The 21,472-nt window shown below is 30.3% G+C and overlaps 1 protein-coding gene across 1 annotated transcript in view; it reads right to left on the bottom strand.

The window, feature by feature from the left end:
• The window catches only part of LOC142320372 (serine protease 27), a 45,864-nt gene that overhangs the window by 6,356 nt on the left and 18,036 nt on the right, over window positions 1–21,472 (bottom strand). Inside the window, exons 2-4 of the mRNA XM_075358079.1 lie at window positions 5,822–5,999; window positions 4,334–4,468; window positions 1,197–1,357 (exon numbers count right to left, since the gene is read on the bottom strand). Coding sequence (XP_075214194.1) covers window positions 1,197–1,357; window positions 4,334–4,468; window positions 5,822–5,999 — 474 coding nt within the window. The remainder of the gene's footprint in view (window positions 1–1,196; window positions 1,358–4,333; window positions 4,469–5,821; window positions 6,000–21,472) is intronic.

Genomic DNA, 21,472 nt, shown 5'->3' with positions numbered 1-21,472 from the left:
TATAATTTTTTTTACATTTTATAACTGTTTTTGAATGGAGAGTATATAATTTAGTTTATTTTTACATTACTTACAATTTTTTTTTTGTTGAAAATGTCATATATATATCAAATATATGTTATATGTTTAATAAAATTATTTAATTAAAATAACTGTTTTTTTAAATTTATATCTCGGTTTTAAAATTTTTATTTTTAATGTTTTTAATAAATAAAAAGTATAATTTTTTAAGCCTGTTTTTTAAATATAGAGCAGATATTAAAAAATAATTATATTAAGCATAAAAATTATACAAAAAATGCTATCAATGTAAGCAGAAAACAGTGCATCCTCCAAACACTAGGGTCCCTGAAAGGTGCATTCCTGCTAGGTTAGAAGAATCTAGGACTGAAAGGACTTCAGGGGATGGTCTGAATGGGAATCATATCAGGAGAATGAAGCTTATATGTGGCTAGTCTCCCAATGTCAGGCCTGGTCAAATAATTCTTTCAGATCTAAAGGATTGGAATGCAGCAAATAATTTTGTGCATAAATAAAACAAAATAAACATAACCGCCACTAAATAAATAATTACCCGCATACTAAAGAAATACACAGCAACAAGGGACTTTTGTCCAGGTTCTGCAATTTCTTTTTTTTCTTTATTTTTTAACCTCTGGGTCCACCATTAGATATTGCTTCAGAGGATGAGATTAGTGATTTGTAGCATGTGTGAAAATGCCATGCCTGACTGGGAGTCAAACCCAGGACCTCCGGATGAAAGACTGAGACTGAGAGAAAGAGAGCGAGAGAGAGAGAGAGAGAGAGAGAGAGAGAGAGAGAGAGAGAGACCCGGCAGTAACTGGAAAACTAATTGGTGAAAACAACTTTAGATAAAGTAGGAAAACCTACACTGGTGATTGTGTTTGTGAAATTATATATTAATTGATAGTTCTTGTATATCAACTAAGTAGAGTTTGCAGGATTATATTCACCCTACTTTAAGACAACCCTACTTTAAATGCTATGGAGATAAGGAAAATTACTGAAGTGTGATAAATTCTTGTAAAGGTAAAGAGAATGTAAATGAAAAAGGAAACCTTAGGAAAAATATGAGGTATCATGCTTAAAGTGAAAGAACAAAAACTTATATTAACCTACCTTTATGAAAAAAATCAAAAAATTATTGTAATTAAATTTTATTCATTTGTAGTTACCTTCAGATGCACTCTCTTTAGTCCATCCCCAACCAGCAACGACAGCCTCTTGGTCTGAGAATGAAGATAAACTAGGATATGCAGGTAAGCATGCAGGTAGAATCTGCTTTGTCCAGAGCATAGTTTGGGATAAGAAGAGTAGAGCTATGTCATGAAGAGGTCTGTGAACAAAATAAATTATCTTAAGTAATGACTGACAACTGTATACAATATATTAAGTACCATAACAAAATAGTTACAGGTGGTCTGATGTGAAAATCAGTCATTCCAAAAATGCACAGCCATCTCCAAGATTAAGAAAATCACTCAACTAGGAAAATGAGAAGTTAAATGGTTTTACATTGCTTTCATCAGTCAGTTGAACTGCTACATATCAATATGCCAAACCTTCAAAAATGTTGGAGACATTCAGACTGCATGTAGCACAAAGATTGGTTATATTTTGAATGAACATCATTATGCTCAGAGAAAAGAACAATGATTTGTGCTGCTTGATTGCTTTAAATGCATCACAGCAACAAGATAGATTTTAGAAATTTACTAGACCCCTTTCTGTGTGAAAAATAGGAAACAATGCATTATATATTTTACATATATCAATTACCAAATCAGTGAATCCATCTAAGCAGTAAAGTACAAGGAAGATATACTTTTACCTTCTGTTTATTTGCTAGTGAAATATATGGTGTAAAGATACTTCAGTCATCAGTTCTTTTAATAAATAATACTGAATATTGTTAAAAATACCGAGTGTACAAAAAAGAATATTGGGATTTTTGAAGCTACTTAATATCTCTTACCTCTGACTTATAGTAATGAATCACAAATAAAATGAAGAGTAACTCTTGCAGTTTTTCCTACAAGTGTATAATGTGAGCACGTTTCATCATGCAACACATCCAACCGATAGGAGAATTTGCCCATATATTAACCAGCATGTCTGGAGTAACAAAATCGACAATTGCTTCGATCCTGTGTTTCAAATTGGGTAGATCACAATGGTGGTAGACCACCGAAAACAAGCTCTGTCATCAGGACTGTGCCGGCCAGTCCAGGGTTGAGGAATACGTCATCCAACTGATTCAGTACAGAGCTGTGACAATGAGGAGGTGCACCATCTTGTTGCCAAATAAAATTCTCTTGTACATCTTGCAGTTGAGGAAAGAGCCATGTATCTTACTTCTTTCAACGAAAAGAATGGCTGCTAAACTTGCTGTCAGGATACTGCACAGAAACCATTTAGTTTTGGAGAGTCCCTTTCGCGTTGTATGAATTCATGGCGATTTTCTGACTTCCAGATAAGGACATTTTGTGTCATAACATTTTCAAGATGAAATGCTGACTTATTACTAAACACAATCTGATCAAGAAATTTGTTATCTTAGAACATTATGATTTCGAAGTCTGCATGCACTGCTTAGCTGGTAGGCTTCAAAGCCTACAACAGCTTTAATAGGTATAGATGCAAATGTTATCGTTTCCTTAAATCATTCCAGACTGTTATCACCGGCATTGCTACTTCGTGGTGGTCTTCCTAACAGATTTTTATAGAACTATGCAGGAAAGACTCCCTGAAACTAATAAATTGAACTAATAACTATTATAATTAATACAAAATGAATTATTGACTACTGGATTCAAAAGTATGGATTCACTTCCATTCTTCATAGGAGAGTCTGTTAATAATACTATTTTGAAGAAAAATCACTTAATTAAACATGAAAAAATATTGGATAAATATGGAGAATATGATGGGTACATAGACCCAATAATCAGTTCATTAGCCTTAAGAAATTTGTAACAATTTGTCTTATATTAATAATAATAATAAGTTAAAATTTATATACATGGTTTGCATTATATAGTAATGCATTTTTTATATTGTACTATAATTTTTATGTATACTTAGTTATACATAAGTTTTTTTATATATATATATAAAAAAACTTATACAATAGTATACAATACAATAATATACAATAGTATATATATATACTATTTTTTACATAACAATTATGTATATATATATATTTAATTATGTATATATATTTCTTTAACTCCTTCTTTATATATATATATATATATATATATATATAAAGAAGGTGTTGATTTCTTTGAAATGCAAGATTTAGGACCCCATAGGTAAACAAAAAAATCTAATTCAGTAATTCTGGTTATTCAATCATTCTCTTATTCCAAAATAAAGTTATATCTACAAATCTATGAGACGTATGACCAATTTTAAAAATTCAAACAGTTTATTTTTTACCATGTTGAGTGCTAACGTTTGCATAAAAAAGATGTATGCTGGATCATTCGGTTATCTGTTATTTTTCCAAAATTTATTTATATCTCCAGAATGGTATGACCAATTTTAAAAATTCAGACAGCATATTTGCTAGCAGTACAAGGACTAACGTTAAAATTATGAAATATAATAAGACATTGAAATGAGTAATTAAAATACCAGAAAAACAAACAGTAAAAAACTTAATTATTGTAATTTCTCTTAATATGCAGTTAATGTGAGGAATGCAAAAAATAAAATGTGTCTTGAAAAGATTTTCAAGGCATAAAAATAACGCACATTTGGCTGTACCTCATGGGTTGTGTAGAAAACAGTTACAATTATTTTGTAAAATTTTAGTGAATATTATAACTAAAGTTAAAATTATGTATTTTTACATGATTACAATAAATAAATCAGTTTTCAAAAACTGAATTTCCTTTTATGTCCCAGAGCAGAGTGAAGTGATGCGTGGCTGTGAAGCTAGGTAGAGCAGCCAGATGGAGTGATAAATAAGTTGCAGAGCATAAGTTGCAGAGCATAAGTTGCAGAGCATAAGTTGCAGATTGATAAATGGAGCTGCAGCTACAAAATCCCTACAATAAATTCGTCGTGGTGAAATACTAATATTTATTTTTAAAAAGTATTTCAGTAAAATACTTAATATTCTCACAAACATGAGGATACAAATGTGTTGAAGGTCCAGGAGACAGAGCCCCCTGGCTAGATGGTCAGGCGAGTGAAGCGAGACCTGACTGGCTAGTTATTTATAAAATAATAAGCGGCTGTTACAGTTACATAAAATCTAAATATTTTGGTTCAAACTAATTAACAACTGTCATATACGTACTTTGTACATCGATATTGAGGATGCATTAAAAATCTTGCAATTCTAGAATTACGGCTGGGATGAACTTGTGTTGAGCTTAATTTATGTTCTCCAGCAACAACTAGTAAGTAATCTGTGCTCATTAAAGATGTTCCACTGCCAATCAAAAGAAATAAAATTAAGAATAAAATTACAATCATATTTAAACATAAAAAACAATTAGTAACATACGACTTCATTGTAATCAGAATATTAATTAATTTAATCAGCAAAATTGTATTATGTTTGTGTTATAAAAATATGGAATAAAATAGTGGGAGAATTAAATCAGAATTTAAAAAAAAAATATTAATAATAATTATTGAGATAGTAATGCTAGAAGGGATAAACAATTTATTTCCACTCAGTAAAGGTAACCGACTTTTACAAAATTGGTTGTGCTTATGAGTTCAAAGATGCAGAAAGAGAAGAGGATCTCCATACAAGTAAGAACAGGGATGATTCAGAACATAATCAATCGTAAACCTATTAAGGAAAGAAAAAATTACAATGTCTTAACTTTAGTAAACTAGCAACCTGCTGGAAGAAAGCAAAAATACCTAACTAACTTTTACTAGAATTTGAATTTCAGATCCTTTGACTTTGAAATCAACTTTAAACAATTGATTTTGTGATGATAAAATAATCATTAGACCAGCTTGGTGGGCAAATGAACTAAATACGTACTGAACAAATATGATCTACATTTTCACATTTTTAACTCTTCTGCTTAATGTACACACTTTTTTCAGCTCTTTCACCTTTTTCACATGTTGATGACTGTCCTTCTACAATCATAGAGAATATGCTAAATGCAACTAAAAGAAAAAATTCATTGTGATGATTTTAAAATTTCATACATAATCTTACAATAAATTATCAAGTCATACACTGGCAAACACAGCAACCTGAAGCTACAGACTGAATTGCAATGATTGCACTAAATACAACTTTAGACAGACTGGATTCAGTCATCTACAGATAAAATAAATAATTATACAACAGAATCAGTTGTTAAACAGTTGTTTCTGTAATGCTATTTTTATTTACTTCAATTTCAGTATATATATATATATATGTAACCTTGCAACCTATATAACAGCAAGATGGAGGTACTCTTCATTCTCCTCATTCATTCTAGGAATTTTTGAAATCATTACATTTTTAAAATCCAAACAACTTGAACTGCCTCATGCTGTTAATTAAAAATTGAACTAATTTTATAAATTATAACAAAATCTTATTAGTAAAAACATGCAATACAACAATGGTCAAATACTACTATGAATATGTTGAGGTATAAGAGGTCTCTTTGAAACCTTCTCTTGAATGTGTATTAAATATAAAATATTTTAATCTTTATTTTTGGAATGAAAAGTAACTTTTAGCATATCCGTTTGATTAATAATTTAACTGATCATAAATATAAATTATAAAAATTTATAAAATCAATTAAAAATTAAACCATACCTGCATAGACAGTGAGCTGCAGTGAGAACTACCCGACTGTTTAATAAAGTTCCACCGCAGACGTGACCACCATGACGCCTTACACTTACCAACCAGGGAAATTCACCTGGTAGAGCATCCTGTCCACCTACTATGCGACCCAAACGATTTACATGCCTACTACATCCGACTTCTGCAACTAGCAATACATATAAACTTATAATTTCATCTAACTATAGCAGTTATCTTTTATCAAATTACCTTTATTAATAAATAAAATTACCTTTTTTCATCTTATTTTAAATCTAATCGTATAGTTACAATTTAATTTATTCATATTTCGTTTATTTTGGTACAATTACGATTAATTTACTTGTATTTTTAACAATTTTCTTTATTATTACTTTTACTTTCCCGTCTACCGCTATAACCGTAAAAGGGAAACTATTCTAATAGGTCCAATTTGAGCAAAGCAATTTTCACCGGATCTTGACGTTTTCACATCTAAGGAACCCAAAAAACCGGATGGAAATTTTCCTGATGTTCGTATGTACGTATGCATGTTCGGCCACCTTATATCTCCAGAAGTACTGGACCGATTTCGACTAAACTTGGTTCTGTATATGGGGCATTGATGTCGTTAAATTTTCAACTTAAAAGATCAACTGGATGAGCTGTAGAGCAAGGTCACTTTCAGTATCTCGAGATTTCGCCTAATTAAGGTCTTATTTTTCTTAGGCATATTGTTAACAATTAAAAAACAACAATATTTCCAAAAAAACGTTTTTTCAAAATCGCACCCCTCCTACCCCAAAAAATGCTTTAAATTAGTGGTTGTGGGTATACTATATCAATAGTACACCCTAACACCACAAGAAGCGCTAGTTTAGCACTGACGTACAGCTGTTGTAGAAAAATATTATATTTAAATAAAATGATAAATATTTTAAATTAAGTAGTGTGTAAGCTGTCAGGAAAAAGCTGTGTGACGGTAAAGTCCTAAAACGTGTTGTCTGATTTTTTTTCTTAATATTATGTTCAAAAAATAATAATGTATTAATAATCTTCTCCAATTTCTATATGAAAAAATGTTACTAATTTTGTCCGGAAAAATAAATAACCTAATCTCTAAAATTATAAAGCATACAGATAAAAAACTTCCTAATTTATAAATTACCATTAAATTTATAATAAAATTTAAAAGAAGTGCTAATGTTGTGTTATTACGGGAACTAACCGATTTAAATATGAAATAAAATATTTGAGTAAATGATTTAAAATAATTAAACCACCCCCACGTTGGTCTAGTAGTAAACTCGTCGTCGTAAATCAGCTGATTTCGACTTCGAAATGATTTTTTTTCAGGTTCAAATATCCTAATAAAGATTCGGATTTAAATACTAGATAGTGGATACCGGTGTTCTTTGGTGGTAATTAACTAAAATTCTCAGGAGTAGTCGACCTGAGTTTGTTAAGACTAAAGATTTACCGGTACAGTTACATTACACTGATAAGTCGCTAATGACTTTAACTGTTGATGCGACTACTATAAATGAAAGTATTTAAAAAAAGAAAAAATAGTTAAAGATTGTATTTATTGTTGGAAAATATTTGTATTTATTTAAAATTTAATTTAATATTAATTAGTAATTTTTCGTTTAGGAAACAATATTATTCTTTTGATGATTAATTATTTTTTTTTTTTGTATATTGGTTTATTGAACATCAGTTCCCTGAACAATTAAACTATAAGTAAATTGTACAGTGTAACAATGATGTGAAAGGTAGGCATTCGTGATTCCTTCTGAGACAATAACACAGGATAGTACAATAAAAAGTATAACGAATAAAAATACAACTAAGCGTAACAAAGTTCAAGCAATTCGAAAATCAACTGTTAAGAACAAAAAAAAGAAGTTAAATGGAATGATTAACTTGGAAAATGGTTAAGATAGGCATTGAGAACGATAAAATTAAACGGTTAACAAAAAAAGAACAAGCACTTGAGTATAAAAAATATTGTCAGAAGTCAAATGAAGAAAAAGGAAAAAAAGAAGACATATAACAAATTAACACAGGTTACATATAAAAAATAAAGTCAAAACTACGAAACTTAAATAATTCATGAACAAAAAAGAAAAAAACAAACAAAAGAATTCATATTACTAGATTAAAATAATTCATAAATAAACATTAAAAAAAGAAAAAAAAACCCGATTTATCTGCCTCACCAACAACAAGTAAATATGTGCTCATAATAATTTTCAATAGCGGCTTCTAAATTGTGAATTACTTTGTAGTCATTTTTTATAATTAATGTATTTACCTTTACATTATTTCACGTTTCTGTAATTAAATAATATAGACATTATTTTTTATCTTATAATTTTTTTAAATTTCTAGAATTTATTTTATATTGACATATAAAAGTGAACTATGTACTGTATTTCTTTCTACATATATATTATAACGTTAGAATTACGCGGCTAGAACCTGTTTACAATAAAGATGATTATGAAACAGATTTTCATTATTTTCAACCGATCAAAATTGGTTAGTGATTGATCATAAAAAAGGGTAGTATGTATAAAAGGGTTAATGTATAAGCTGTTTTTTTACTTTGATTTTAATCTGATTTAGAAATTAGCAAGCAGAAATTAATTTGAAAGTACACAAATAAGTAACTAAGTTTCTATATTAGCCGGCCTCCGCGGCGCGTGTAGCAGCGTCTCGGCCTTTATTCCGGAGGTCCTGGGTTCGAATCCCGGTCAGGCATGGAATTTTCACATACGCTACAAAATCGTTCATCTCATTTTCTGAAGCAATACGTAACGGTGATCCCGGAGGTTAAACAGGAAAAAAAAACTTTCTATATTAGACTATTTATCCTTTTTTTGAATTATGTTGGATTCTGAGGAAGAAATGTCTTTAACACCGATCGATATTAAAGAAAATGCAGAACTTATGACTAATAATAACCTATTGTCATAGAAATGAATTTTTTAATGTATTTTTTGAGAAATTAAAAAAAAATATTCCGTAAAAAACGTATTCTATCGTCGATTTAAATCAATAATCCCAAATCCCAAAATTTTTTCAGCCGTAGAAAAAATATGGTATGTAACTCTCTATAATGGCCATTAATGCACTCTTTCGAAGTTTACGTAACTTACTTCGCACTCGTGCATTAATGGATACCGTTATAGGCTCATTGGAAAATATGCTATTATGTTCCGATCAGAATAAGAATTTATTTATTAAAATAGAGTTGTTTAATTTTTCTTGGTGGTGATTGTATAAGTTTTTTTTCGGGGTTATTTTTATTCTTTTATCTTATACATGATCCTTATATTTGGATGATACGTTTCGAACACAAACTTTATACAAAAGTAATTCTTGGAAAAATTATAAAATTGAAATATGCACAATAATAATTACATCCGTGTGTGTGTGTGTGTGTGTGTTTTGTGCGCGTCCGACCGCCCACACAGATACACACGCTCGCGCGCGTACAGAAGTATTTTCGAATGATACAAATTTGCATAACTGTGAATGTTCAATATGATACAATGATAATAATAATTATATCCACATCGGTGGTCCGCTACTACCTGCTACAGTTCAGGATGACGGCTAGGAAAGTGAGTTCGGATACCAGATTAATTTCCCTTATTGGGTAATTTCAGACCTAGCCTTTGAAATTTAAAGCAAGGAAACCCTTCGTTGAGGGTGCATTCTGTCCCTCCCATTACTAACAACGCTTCAATGGATTTAATTGGATTCGGTACCCGACCTAACTTTAATAAAATAGTAAATCCTATTTAATAAAGTACTTAAAAGTTATGCGGCTGAGCGTAATTATTTTAAAAACTAATTAATAAAAATTTGTTTTAACGGTAAACAATAATAATTTTGTGTTTATCAGTTTAATTTTTCTTATTATAAGCTCGAAAAATTTTGTATTGTGGAAAACGAAATTAAATTAAGAGATAAGTAAAATGAACAATACAATCTGATAGTTGGTTAAAAATAAGCAGAAATAAAAAAGATAAATTGAATTTAAAAAAAATATATTAAAAGTTATATAGAAAATGGTACGTTTTCGTTTTACGTCCCCACTTTTTTCGTATTTTTTCACATAAAAATTACTTAATATAGCACGTTTTGTAATAATCGATGAATAAAACATTAGAGAAAACACATTAAAATGTTGTTTTATACCGGTCAATTGAAACATATTAACATTATGTCAAGGTTACCGAGTGTAGGTTAATGTCAAGCGAAGAAATAACTGATTGAAAATGTACTTGTAAGAGATAGGTGTGCTGATCATTTATTAAAATATCCAATAAAGGAAGTTGTTTTAGGAATGACCGTAGAAACAGACATCTTCATAAACAAAGTACAATAGGGGCAAAATTCTTCCAAATCAGTGGTTATTTGGCGGTATTTGCAGAGAAATTATAAATATAATCTAACTAAACTTAACCTATGCTCGCTTCGCTCGCTAACCTTGACTAATTAACAGTAATTCTTTGATTAGTTAAATGATAAGTAATTGTTATAATTTATTACTTAAATAACCAAAACATTATTGTTAATTAGTTAAGGTTAGCGAGGGAAGCGAGGGAAGCGAGCGTAGGTTAAGTCTAGTTAAATTATATTTGTATAATTATAAGCGCAATAATGCTTATATTTTTAATATGTAAAATATATTGATATGGAGGATGTTTAAAATAACCGGTATAAAACATGTTATTGTGTTTTCTGTAATGTATTATTGGGTTATTTTTATTGAGTTATAGGGTTACTACGGACGGTATTTCCCTACCGTTTATTTTATTCATCAATTATATAAAACACTATATTAAGTAATTTTTATAGGAAAAAATTCGTAAAAAGTGGGGTAGGGGCATAAAACAAAAAGTATCCAGAAAATTATTAGGATACTATAAAGTTGTTTTATAAATTTTATTATTATTATTATTTTCGAATTCTCCCACTAAATGGAAGACGTTGAGCAAATAACTCAACTTTCCTTTCGGTTCTTCTTGTTGCTCCAATAAGTTTTCATTCTTTCCGAGAAAGCTTGTTTACGCTCTTCTGACCACTTTGGTCTATACTGTTTTTGTTTTGATTGCTCTGATGTAACTTCCCATTTGTTTACTTTGTATCTGAAGGTGTCTCTTCCTAAAATGTCTGTTGGCGTTTTTTAGGTCCTTTCGAAGTTTGTCCATCCAAGGCGTTGAGTTCTTGAACGAGGATACATATTCTATACCCTTTTTGTCAATCGACTTTCAGGTAGTCTACTGAGATGACCAAAGAATTTCATTCGTCTTTTCTTAATGTCAATTTCGATGTTTGAATACTTTTCTGTTGTTTTGACTGACTGTAGTCTGCAACCATCTTGGGTATATTTTGCTCCTAGGATTTTTCGAACGATCTTCCTTTCTAATTTTTTAATTTCTTCAAGTTCATGTTTTCTGTTAAGCGTCAAAGTTTCACTGGCGTAAAGGACTGCTGGTTTTATAACTGTGTTGTAATGCCGGAGTTTAGTCTGTCTTGACGTACATTTTTTGTTGTGGATGTTGTGAAGTAACCCTAGTGCTTTTTTGACTTTTTGGAGACGATTTTGTTGTGAGATTTTTTCAAGGCCTGTTGGTTCGATAAATTCCCCGAGGTATTTAAAATACGGGACCCTATCGATTTTACCGTATTTTGTTTTCAGACTTGCGATATCTGTCTTTGTACATAAGAATTTAGTTTTCTCGAATGAGATCTGCAGTCCGACTTTTTCTGCATTTTCTTTAAGTATCTCGAGCCGTTTGACAGCAATCTCCTCATCATCGGTCAATATTGCCAGATCATCCGCAAATGCGAAGTACGGTATGTAGAGGTTGTTTTTAGGAAAGCCCAGCCGGATCGGTTTCCAAAACTCACATTCCTTACGTTCTTTCTCCCATTCTTCCATAACCTTGTCAAGGACAACACTAAACAACATCGGAGAAAGACCATCACCCTGTCACACACCTGTGTGAATGTCGAAGGGTTCTGAGATTTCTCCCGTAAATTTAACTTTAGACTTTGTGTCAGTTAGTGTTTGTTTTATGAGTTCTCCGGTTTTAGCATCTAGTCCCATTTCTCCCAAAATTTGGAATAGTGAGGACCTATCTATCGAATCATAGGTCTTTTTGAGGTCTACAAATGTGCATACTACGGGTTTCTGTCTTAGGGCTCGTATTTTGAGAATAGTTTTCAGGTTAAAAATTTGTTCTGGGCATGACCTATTTGGTCTGAAACCTACTTGATATAAATTTTATTGTTATTATTATTTTTTTAAATTAAATTTTATCGTAAATGTTAAAAATATTTTTTTCTTTGTATAACACTGACTAGTTATCTTTTAATATATATAAATTGTCCTTTAAACTTCCATAACACCTTAAATTTGTAAATATATCATAAAATATTATTACAAATGACATTCGTGTGTTTTTTCTTAAAAGAAAATTAAAGTTATTATAAATTAAAAGCATTAATTGAGTTGTAACAAAATATTCTGTTTTGCTATTAAATGAATACCATTTAATATTTTCAGTTATTTTAAAATTGAGTGTTTGTATTACGAATGAATTTAGACTATTGAGATTAACCCAAACGGGTGAACTCGTCATCGCAAATCAGCTGATTTCGAAGTCGAGAGTTCTAAGGTTCAAATTCTAGTAAAGGTTACTTAGTAAAGGATACTTTTATATGGATTTGAATATTAGATCGTAGATACCGGTGTTCTTTTGGTGATTAGGTTTCAATTAACCACAAATCTCAGGAATGGTCGACCTGAGACTGTACAACAATACATTTCATTTACAATCATTAATATCATCTTCATTCAACCTTTGAAGTAATACCTTACGATGGTTTCGGAGGCTAAAATAGAAAAAGAAGAAGAAGACTATTGAGGTTATGTAATTCAACTGTTTCAGGGAAAGTCGGCTTGTTGCTGGACTAAGTCCAGTTCAAAAAAATAAAAATAAAAATATTAGGAAATTTGGGTTAGTTATAAAGAAGAGAGGGTGATTATATTTGCAGAAAAATACTTTTTTTTAAATTAAATAAATTTTTAGTTAAGTTCAGGATGCAAAATTTCACAACAAAATAGGAGAATTTTTATGAGCTCTTCACTATTCCTTCTTTACGTTACTGCGGCACTTTAATGATCTTAAAGTATACTAAAGAAGTTTCGCTCCAACGAGCACGTAATCTATCTTCTAGATCTATACAAGATATTCTTACTGATCGACATATAACTCCTGTATATAAACAGTTGAATCGGTTGATGCTGGGAGAAGGGATTGATTGTCTGAAGGGAACGCGTACTTTTACTATCTCGGCCAATGTAGAATAACAGTATTAAACGGAAAAGTGTAGTGATCGTATCAAAAATAGAGTATCGAATTTTTTCACAGTCAAACTCGTTCATCTAAACCATACGTTCTCAAGTGAGCGATAACGCCCTTTTGTGGGCGGTGGAGGTCTTTAGGGGGGGGGGGGGGGGTTGGCGGTGGCTGAAGGCTCGCACAAAATTGGGTGCGTTCAGGCGGTCTAGGAGGGCGATGACTGATTAAAAAAAGGCAAAAATGATGTTTTACTGATATTTTAAACTAAAATTAAATACCTACTACAGTACAAAAAATTAAGGGACACCTACGTTTTATGATAAAAAATAATTGTATTCAAACTACTTTAACTTTGGAACCAAGAGGTTTAGCAGAGACGAATAAAAAAAAAGAATAATAATAAAGCTTGAATACTCTAATTTTTGACGGTATACTTCAGATTTCAAAAATCAAATTAAAAAAAAATCAGTTTGAAGAAAAGTTTAAAAAATTTGAACGTTTTTCTACGTGTTTGATCAAACACATGAAGGAAACGAATTTTTTTCAGTAAATTACATTAAAATTGTTTAAAAGTTTAATACTAACTTTAATTTCTTTTTTTTATGTCTCTCTACGATTTTTCTGAACCGAAATATTCCACTTTAAAGATAAAAACCACTTTTGTCTTTAATGCTGTATATTTCCCGATATAAGCAACGTATTTGATACAAATAAATATGGAAATTAAAGGGTTTTGATCTACCTTTAATGATAACGCTACATTAAACACTTCTTGTACGTACTTGTAATGTAGCGTTGGAGTTTTTGGTTTTTGTTCATTTTGTACCGAGGAATTGAAATCTTTAAAAATTGAGATTGCAGTATGTATTACCCACTCTCAGCTTAACCCTAGATAATTACCGAACGCGGCGACTTACGCCTGTCTTTAAGTAAATTCGAGCCTGATATTAACAAACTCGTTAAAGCATATCAGATTCATCCTTTCCATTAATGTAAGTGTAATTTTTCAATTGAAAGCTTTGTTTTAATTATTGTATTGTTATATTGAAATGCTATCACTATTGTTATGTAATTATATAGATACAATTGTAATTCTTTTGAAAGCAATTTTAATAAAAATACTTCCAAATATGATTAAATATGCGTTTTAATTACACTCATTTAAAATGTAATTTTCAGCTCAGAAATAGGATATGCCACGTATAAAAACAATAATTGCAATTGCTGTTTTTAAGAGCGCATCTTAAAAACAGCAATTGCAATTGTTATTTTTAACAGATAGTAAGTTTGAAATTTTTGGGGCACTAGAAAACTTTTGATTCTCAATGTGGGCGGTGAGGAAAAAGGTTTAAGAATCAATGATCTAGATTAAAAAAAAAAAAAAAAAAAAAAAAAAAAATATATATATATATATATATATATATATATATATATATATATATACAGTTGTAGACAAAGGACAAAATACAACGAAGAGGGTGTTTTACAGATGAAGAAAAGAAAGCAAGATCTGAACGGATGAAGAAATACTGGGCAGCTCGGAGTAAAATAACACGCTTTTCTCAGAAAAGATCCAACTGAAATTGACTTAAGTGGTCCCGTGTTGGCAGTAAAAGCATAATAATAATAATAATAATATATGTATACAGTATATTATATACAGTACATATATTATATGTATACAGTATATGTATGTGTGTAGTATATAGTATAATATATGTATATATATATATATATGCATGTGAAAGGTATGTGCATGTGTGTGTGATACTTCGGTCAATCTTGAGATACAAGGCTTTTGGCCTTGTATCTCAAGATTTTCTTTAAATTTGACTCAAATATGTCTATATACTGGACATTAATTGTATTAATTTTTTTAATTTGTTTGAATTTAATTTAAAAAGAGCTGGCTAAGTATTGGGTGATATTCCCGGTACGTACATACATACATACGTACGAAAATACACAGATATGTTTTTTTGGTCAAGATAAACGAGTTGGACCCTAAAACGTAAAAATTTGGAAAAAAATTATACTCCATTTTTGACATGATCAAAGATTCTGTTCACTTTAATATAGCTAATTATATTCCCCGGGAAAAGTAATTTATATTCTGTTATTTAGCTGTAACACTTTTAATTTTTGTTACTTTCTTTCTTTCTTTTTCCTGTTTAGCCTCCGGTAACTACTGTTTAGATAATACTTCAGAGGATGAATGAGGATGATATGTATGTGAGTGTGAATGAAGTGTAGTCTTGTACATTCTCAGTTCGACCATACCTGAGATGTGTGGTTAATTGAAATTAATTTTTGTTACTAAATTTTTTTTTTGTATTTTTCTTCATAAATACGGTTTAGTACTAAGTTAAAAGCCGGAGTACGGTTGTAAGCCGTACATCAGAAATAACCCACAGTTGTAGGACTTTCCCGTCACACGGCTGGCTAAAGCTGCGTGACGGTAAAGTCCTACACCTGTGTTGTCAGCTTTTTTTATTTTAAAAATATATTTTTTCTACAAAGATATTAACAATTAAAAAGTATTTATGTACGGTATTTTTCTTCACAAATACGGTTGCAAAGATATTAACGATTAAAAAGGTTTTTGGCCGCCATCTTGAAATGGAGGAAGAGATCAGGTTCATTATTTTTATACTAGTAAACCTCTAGGTTCCCTAGCAGTATACGAAGTTTCATCTCGATATGATTAACCACTGCTGAGAAATAAATTTTTATGTTAAAAATACAAAATGGAGGACAGTAAACTAATAACTAGTAACGTTTCCAGACATTATATTGATAATAGAGTTTTTTTTTTTATTTCGATGTGGTAGGCCATCCCCTGAATTCTTAAAAACGGTTTTTATAAACCCTCTGTATACATATATATATAATGTCAATTTATTTATTTTATTGATAGGGTACTATGTTGGAATAACTTTTAAACTATATATTTCTTATTTGATTATGAAGTGTAAAACTATGCTCGAAATAAAAATTTGAATTAGTCAAGGTGTAAAATAGGTTTCAGTTTTCAGATTTCAACAGAAATATCCAATTTGACCATCCCTGAATCCATTTTGAGTAGTTCGGCGTGACGTCTGTACGTATATACTCGCATAACTCAAAAATGATTAGCTGTAGGATGTTGAAATTTTGGATTTAGGACTATTGTAACATAAAGTTGTGCACATTTCCTTTTGATTGCAATTGACTGGACCAAAAGTGTCCAAAAACGCCCAAAATTTCCAAAAATTTTGTTTTGGACGTTTTCTTAACTGCAGTAATAAGCCCTCATTGACAGCTTTTCAATGACATATCGTTAAGTGGTACTTATTTCCATTGGTTCCAGAGTTGTAGCCAAATAAAATTTTAATTAATAAATATTTGGGTCTTACAAGGGAAAGGCACATCTGTTCAAATTCGACTTCATCTCCTTTTTTTTAACTTTTTTTTTAAATTTAAATATATTGATTTATTAATTAACCTGTGATTGTAAAACAAATTACAGTAATTAAACTAATAATTCAATAATAATAAAAAAAAAAAAATATGAAAAAAAATCAGAAGTAATTAGTGAAATAAAGTTTTATGTGCTTTTAAAAATGTGTATATCTAATTTAATAGACTTACATGTGTATATGTAACAGATTTGGTGAAAGATCTGATTATCTAATATTAATTGAAAATTATAATTTAGAATCTTACTATTTTTGAATTTTCTAGTTTTATTTCTGTTGAATTCTATTTAATTATTCTTGAATTTCTGTTTACTTTTATCTACATTAAAGTTAATTATAAAGTGACTGAAAAATAGACACTCAAAATAACAACATATACTCTGTGGTATACATCTTCGAGCTTTAATAAATTTCAAAAAATTATTAACTTTTAGTTCATTACTTCTCTGATATTATCGGACAACATTCTCCTTAAGTCGAAGTTGATCATCATTTCGTTATTTGCTTTTTGTTGTAAATCATGTAATCGTTGTTTGGTTTGATATAATTCTGATCTTACTTTCTGTACACGTTCCCTAATTTCAGCAATTGTGTAACTGTCCACTTTATGAAAGAATTGTAGGATCTTATCTCATTTTCAAATGTAATAAGTTTAAATGAAGTGCAGAAAAAAATGTGTATATGTAATTTAATAGGCGTATAAGGAAGTCATGTGGTGTTCACATCACATTTTTTTATTTATAAGACTTTTCTTTCCATTCCTTATTATAAAGACTTGATTGAAAAAAAAATCATTAAAAAAACTTCGCTGAGGTTTAGTTTCTTTTTCTATTGGGGCAATAGCCCAACTTACATTACAAATTATTACATTGGTACGATTTTCCAACTATTTGGTTCATTAGAGACCATCTTTCATGGAATGGAACTAAGACAGAGGTAAAATAAAATTTCTGGAAAAACTGAATTAATTTCTGACGTAGAAAAAAATCTATAAAAACTCCTTCAAAACCCTTTTTAAAGATTTTCGATATACAGAGTGATTCAGGAGGATAGGACAATACTTTAACAACTCAATCTAGAGGCTAAAAATAAGAAAAAAGTTCATATAAACATAGGTCCGAAAACGCTTCGTTAGCGAGTTATACAGAGTGAAAGATTTCGCCCGAGTTTCAGTTCCTCCGGGTAAATTAAGGCTTTCTGAAATTCTGGGAAGGTCAATTAAGGGGAAAATTCAATTTTTTCCTATGGCTTTTGAGCCGGGAAATCGAAAAAATAGGTCCCACAACTGTATCTCTCTTAGTTTCTAAGATATCCCATGTAAAACGCCAAAAGTAGACTAAAAAAACACATTTTTTTACGTTTGACGTACAATAACGTTGTTAAATTGGCAATAAATCATACATATTTTAAACATAAATTGTAGAGAATTTAATTATAAGAAGACTGATGTAAATAATGTCAGCAGGAAACAAATAAAATGTTTTTGTCGTCAATGTAACCATGTATTATTTTGTTAAAAAATATCTTCATTGATGTGATCTTCATTCATTACTACGGAGGAATTTCCTCTAAAAAAAAAAAAAAATCATTGAAATCAATGGATTTGATGGTTTTGATAATAAGAATTGATAGTAAACAGTATTTCCTATTCTTTTTTAAAGCCAGAAATAACTAATGCTAAACGAAGGTTATTATTGTTTCAACCAACCCTTAATTTAACGTGTAGATCTAAAAAAAGAAATATTAAAATTTATCCTTTACATTTAGACTACAATAAAAAATATTTTTACCTTCCCGTCTAGATAGGGTTATAGCAGAGCTATAGCTTTAAAAAGAAAAGTATTGTAATCGCTCCAATTTGAGCATATGTATTTTTCACCCGATCTTCACGTTTTGACACTAAGGAACCCAAAAAAAACCAGATGGAAATTTATCGGATGTTAATTTTCTTATGTATGAGTGTTCAATGTTGACCTGTGAATCACCGTACATCACCAGAACTACTGGACCGATTTTAACTAAACTTGGTTAGATTACTTCTGTATAAGAGACATTGATGACATTAAATTTTCAACTAAGGCCAAGGGGTGAGGCTGTAGAGCAAGATATCTTAATATCTCGAAATTTCGCCTAATTAAGGTCATATTTTTCTTAGGCACATTTTTTAACAATTAAAAAATAACAAAAATATTTGGAAAAAAACTTTTTTGTAAAATCGCATCCCCACTCCAAAAAATGTTCTAAAACTATATTACATGTTGTGACGTCACAGGTAAGCGGTAAAATTAAATAAATGAATAATATTTAAAGTGTAAAAAAGTAACTCAGTCTGGCCGATCGCTCGGTTGACTTGGTATCTCGTGCTTTAAGTCTCGCGACTACAACAGTCTGCCGACCGTACAAGCGATATTTTTTCTATGTAAGTTGTGAAATTACATTAGTTTAGTTAGTGCCGACCGTCGCCGCTAGTACCGCCGCACCCGGGAGAATTAAATACCGTACGCGCGCGTGCTTTAGTTAGAATCATTTAGAATCAATTAAATAAACGATAAAATATTATATTTAAATAAAATGAAGTTGTGTGTGTAAGCCGTGTATCAGAAACAACCCACAGCTGTAGGATTTTCCTGAAAAGCTGCATTAGGCGCGTGACGGGAAAGTCCTACAACTGTGTCGTCACTTTTTTTTTTATTTTGCACATATATTTTTTGTTATTATTTTACTTTTCTTGTACTGTATCCTATTATTTGAAAGGTGTATTTAATATATAATTTATATTTCTTCAATCAGTATTCCAACTACTTTCGGGTCTGGGTATGTATATGTATATAAATATGTATTTATATATAATATAATATATATTTAATAAATTACTATTTTTATCTATTAAAGTTTCCACTGGAGGAGATTAATCAAATTCTCCGGTAATTATTTATAATCACCGGACTAATCAAATTTACCGTTAACACACACACACACACACACACACACACACACACACACACACACACATACACACACACACACACACACACACACACACACACACACACACACACACACACATACACACACACACACACACACACACACACACACACACACACATACATACATACATACATACATACATACATATATATATATATAAACTGAATAAGTTAGAAAATGATCGAAATTAATAGAAACTTTTCCAATGCACTTCATTAGGTCAACAACCAAACAAACAAAAAAACAAAAACAAAAGCAGAAAACCTCGACGTTTTGTCCAAGATGTAGGACTTTATAAAGACAAACAACAAATGACAAAAAGCAACACCAGCAAACACTTATAAACTCCTCCACCACCTAATCTAAAAAAAAAACAAAAATCCCGCTACTAAAAATGGTATTTTAATAGATATTCCTGCCACCATTCGAAAGGAAAAAATTAAAAAAAAAAAAAAAAAACTAAATAACTTAGATTAAAAAAAAATTTGTTTTTTTTCCAAAAAAACTTTTTAGGGAAATTAAATATGAATATTTCAATTTATAGAAGATATATTGAAAAAATTGAATATGTTTTTGATGAATTTAATAAATTTAATAAATCCATTCAATTTACAACACAAAAGGAAAAAAAAATAATGAACTAAATTTTTTGGAAATGACTGTAAGGCATGATGGCATAATTAATACTGCTTGGTATAATAAGCCAACGGCTTCTGGAAGGTATTTGAATTATTTGTCTGCCCAGCCGATTATTCATAAAAAGGCTGTAGTGGTTGGTTTGGTAGAAAGAGCTTTGTGTTTTACGGATCCTAAAGAAAGACCGATAATATTTAAAAAAGTAAGAGAGTTGCTTTTGGAAAATAACTATCCCAAAAGTATTATCGATAAAATTGTGAAGTCTAGAATTAACAGGCTTTACAATACATTTTCTTATAAAAAAAGTGAATATGAATACTTGGCGCTTCCATATGTTCCTGATTCGTCTGAAAATATTCAAAAAGTTTTTAAAAGTAGACTGATGGTGGTGGCTCATAGTAGATACAATACGATTGGTAACATTTTTCCAAAATTAAAGGCGCCAACAAAGAAGCAAAATCAGTCGAATGTTGTGTACAATATATCGTATAGTAGTTCAGAAGATGGACGAAGCAGGAGCGATATAAAATGCCGAATAGCACAAGCGAAACGAGCCTTCAGTTAAGAAATATAATTTGTTTACATCAAAAATTAATTTAAATGTCAGGAAAAGATTTTTGAAAGTATATGTTTGGAGGGTCGCTTTATATGGAAGTGAAACTTGGACGATCGGAGTATCTGAGAAGAAAAGATTAGAAGCTTTTGAAATGCGGTGCTATAGGAGAATGTTAAAAATCAGATGGGTGGATAAAGTGACAAATGAAGAGGTATTGCGACAAATAGATGAAGAAAGAAGCATTTGGAAAAATATAGCTAAAAGAAGAGACAGACTTATAGGCCACATACTAAGGCATCCTGGAATAGTCGCTTTAATATTGGAAGGACAGGTAGAAGGAAAAAATTGTGTAGGCAGGCCACGTTTGGAATATGTAAAACGAATTGTTAGGGATGTAGGATGTAGAGGGTATACTGAAATGAAACGACTAGCACTAGATAGGGAATCTTGGAGAGCTGCATCAAACCAGTCAAATGACTGAAGACAAAAAAAAAGTAGTTCAGCGTGTTATATTGGACTAACATGCCAATATTTAAAAAAAAAGAATTGATGCACATAAATATAGGAAAAATGAAATTACTGCATTGAATAAGCACGAAAAAGCCAAAAAAATGTAAATTTGATTTTGATAAAG

Source organism: Lycorma delicatula, chromosome 2, assembly GCF_047948215.1.
Source record: "Lycorma delicatula isolate Av1 chromosome 2, ASM4794821v1, whole genome shotgun sequence".
NCBI lineage: Eukaryota > Metazoa > Arthropoda > Insecta > Hemiptera > Fulgoridae > Lycorma > Lycorma delicatula.
The sequence above is the reverse complement of the archived record's forward strand: the minus strand, read 5'-3'. Positions and strand labels throughout refer to the sequence as shown.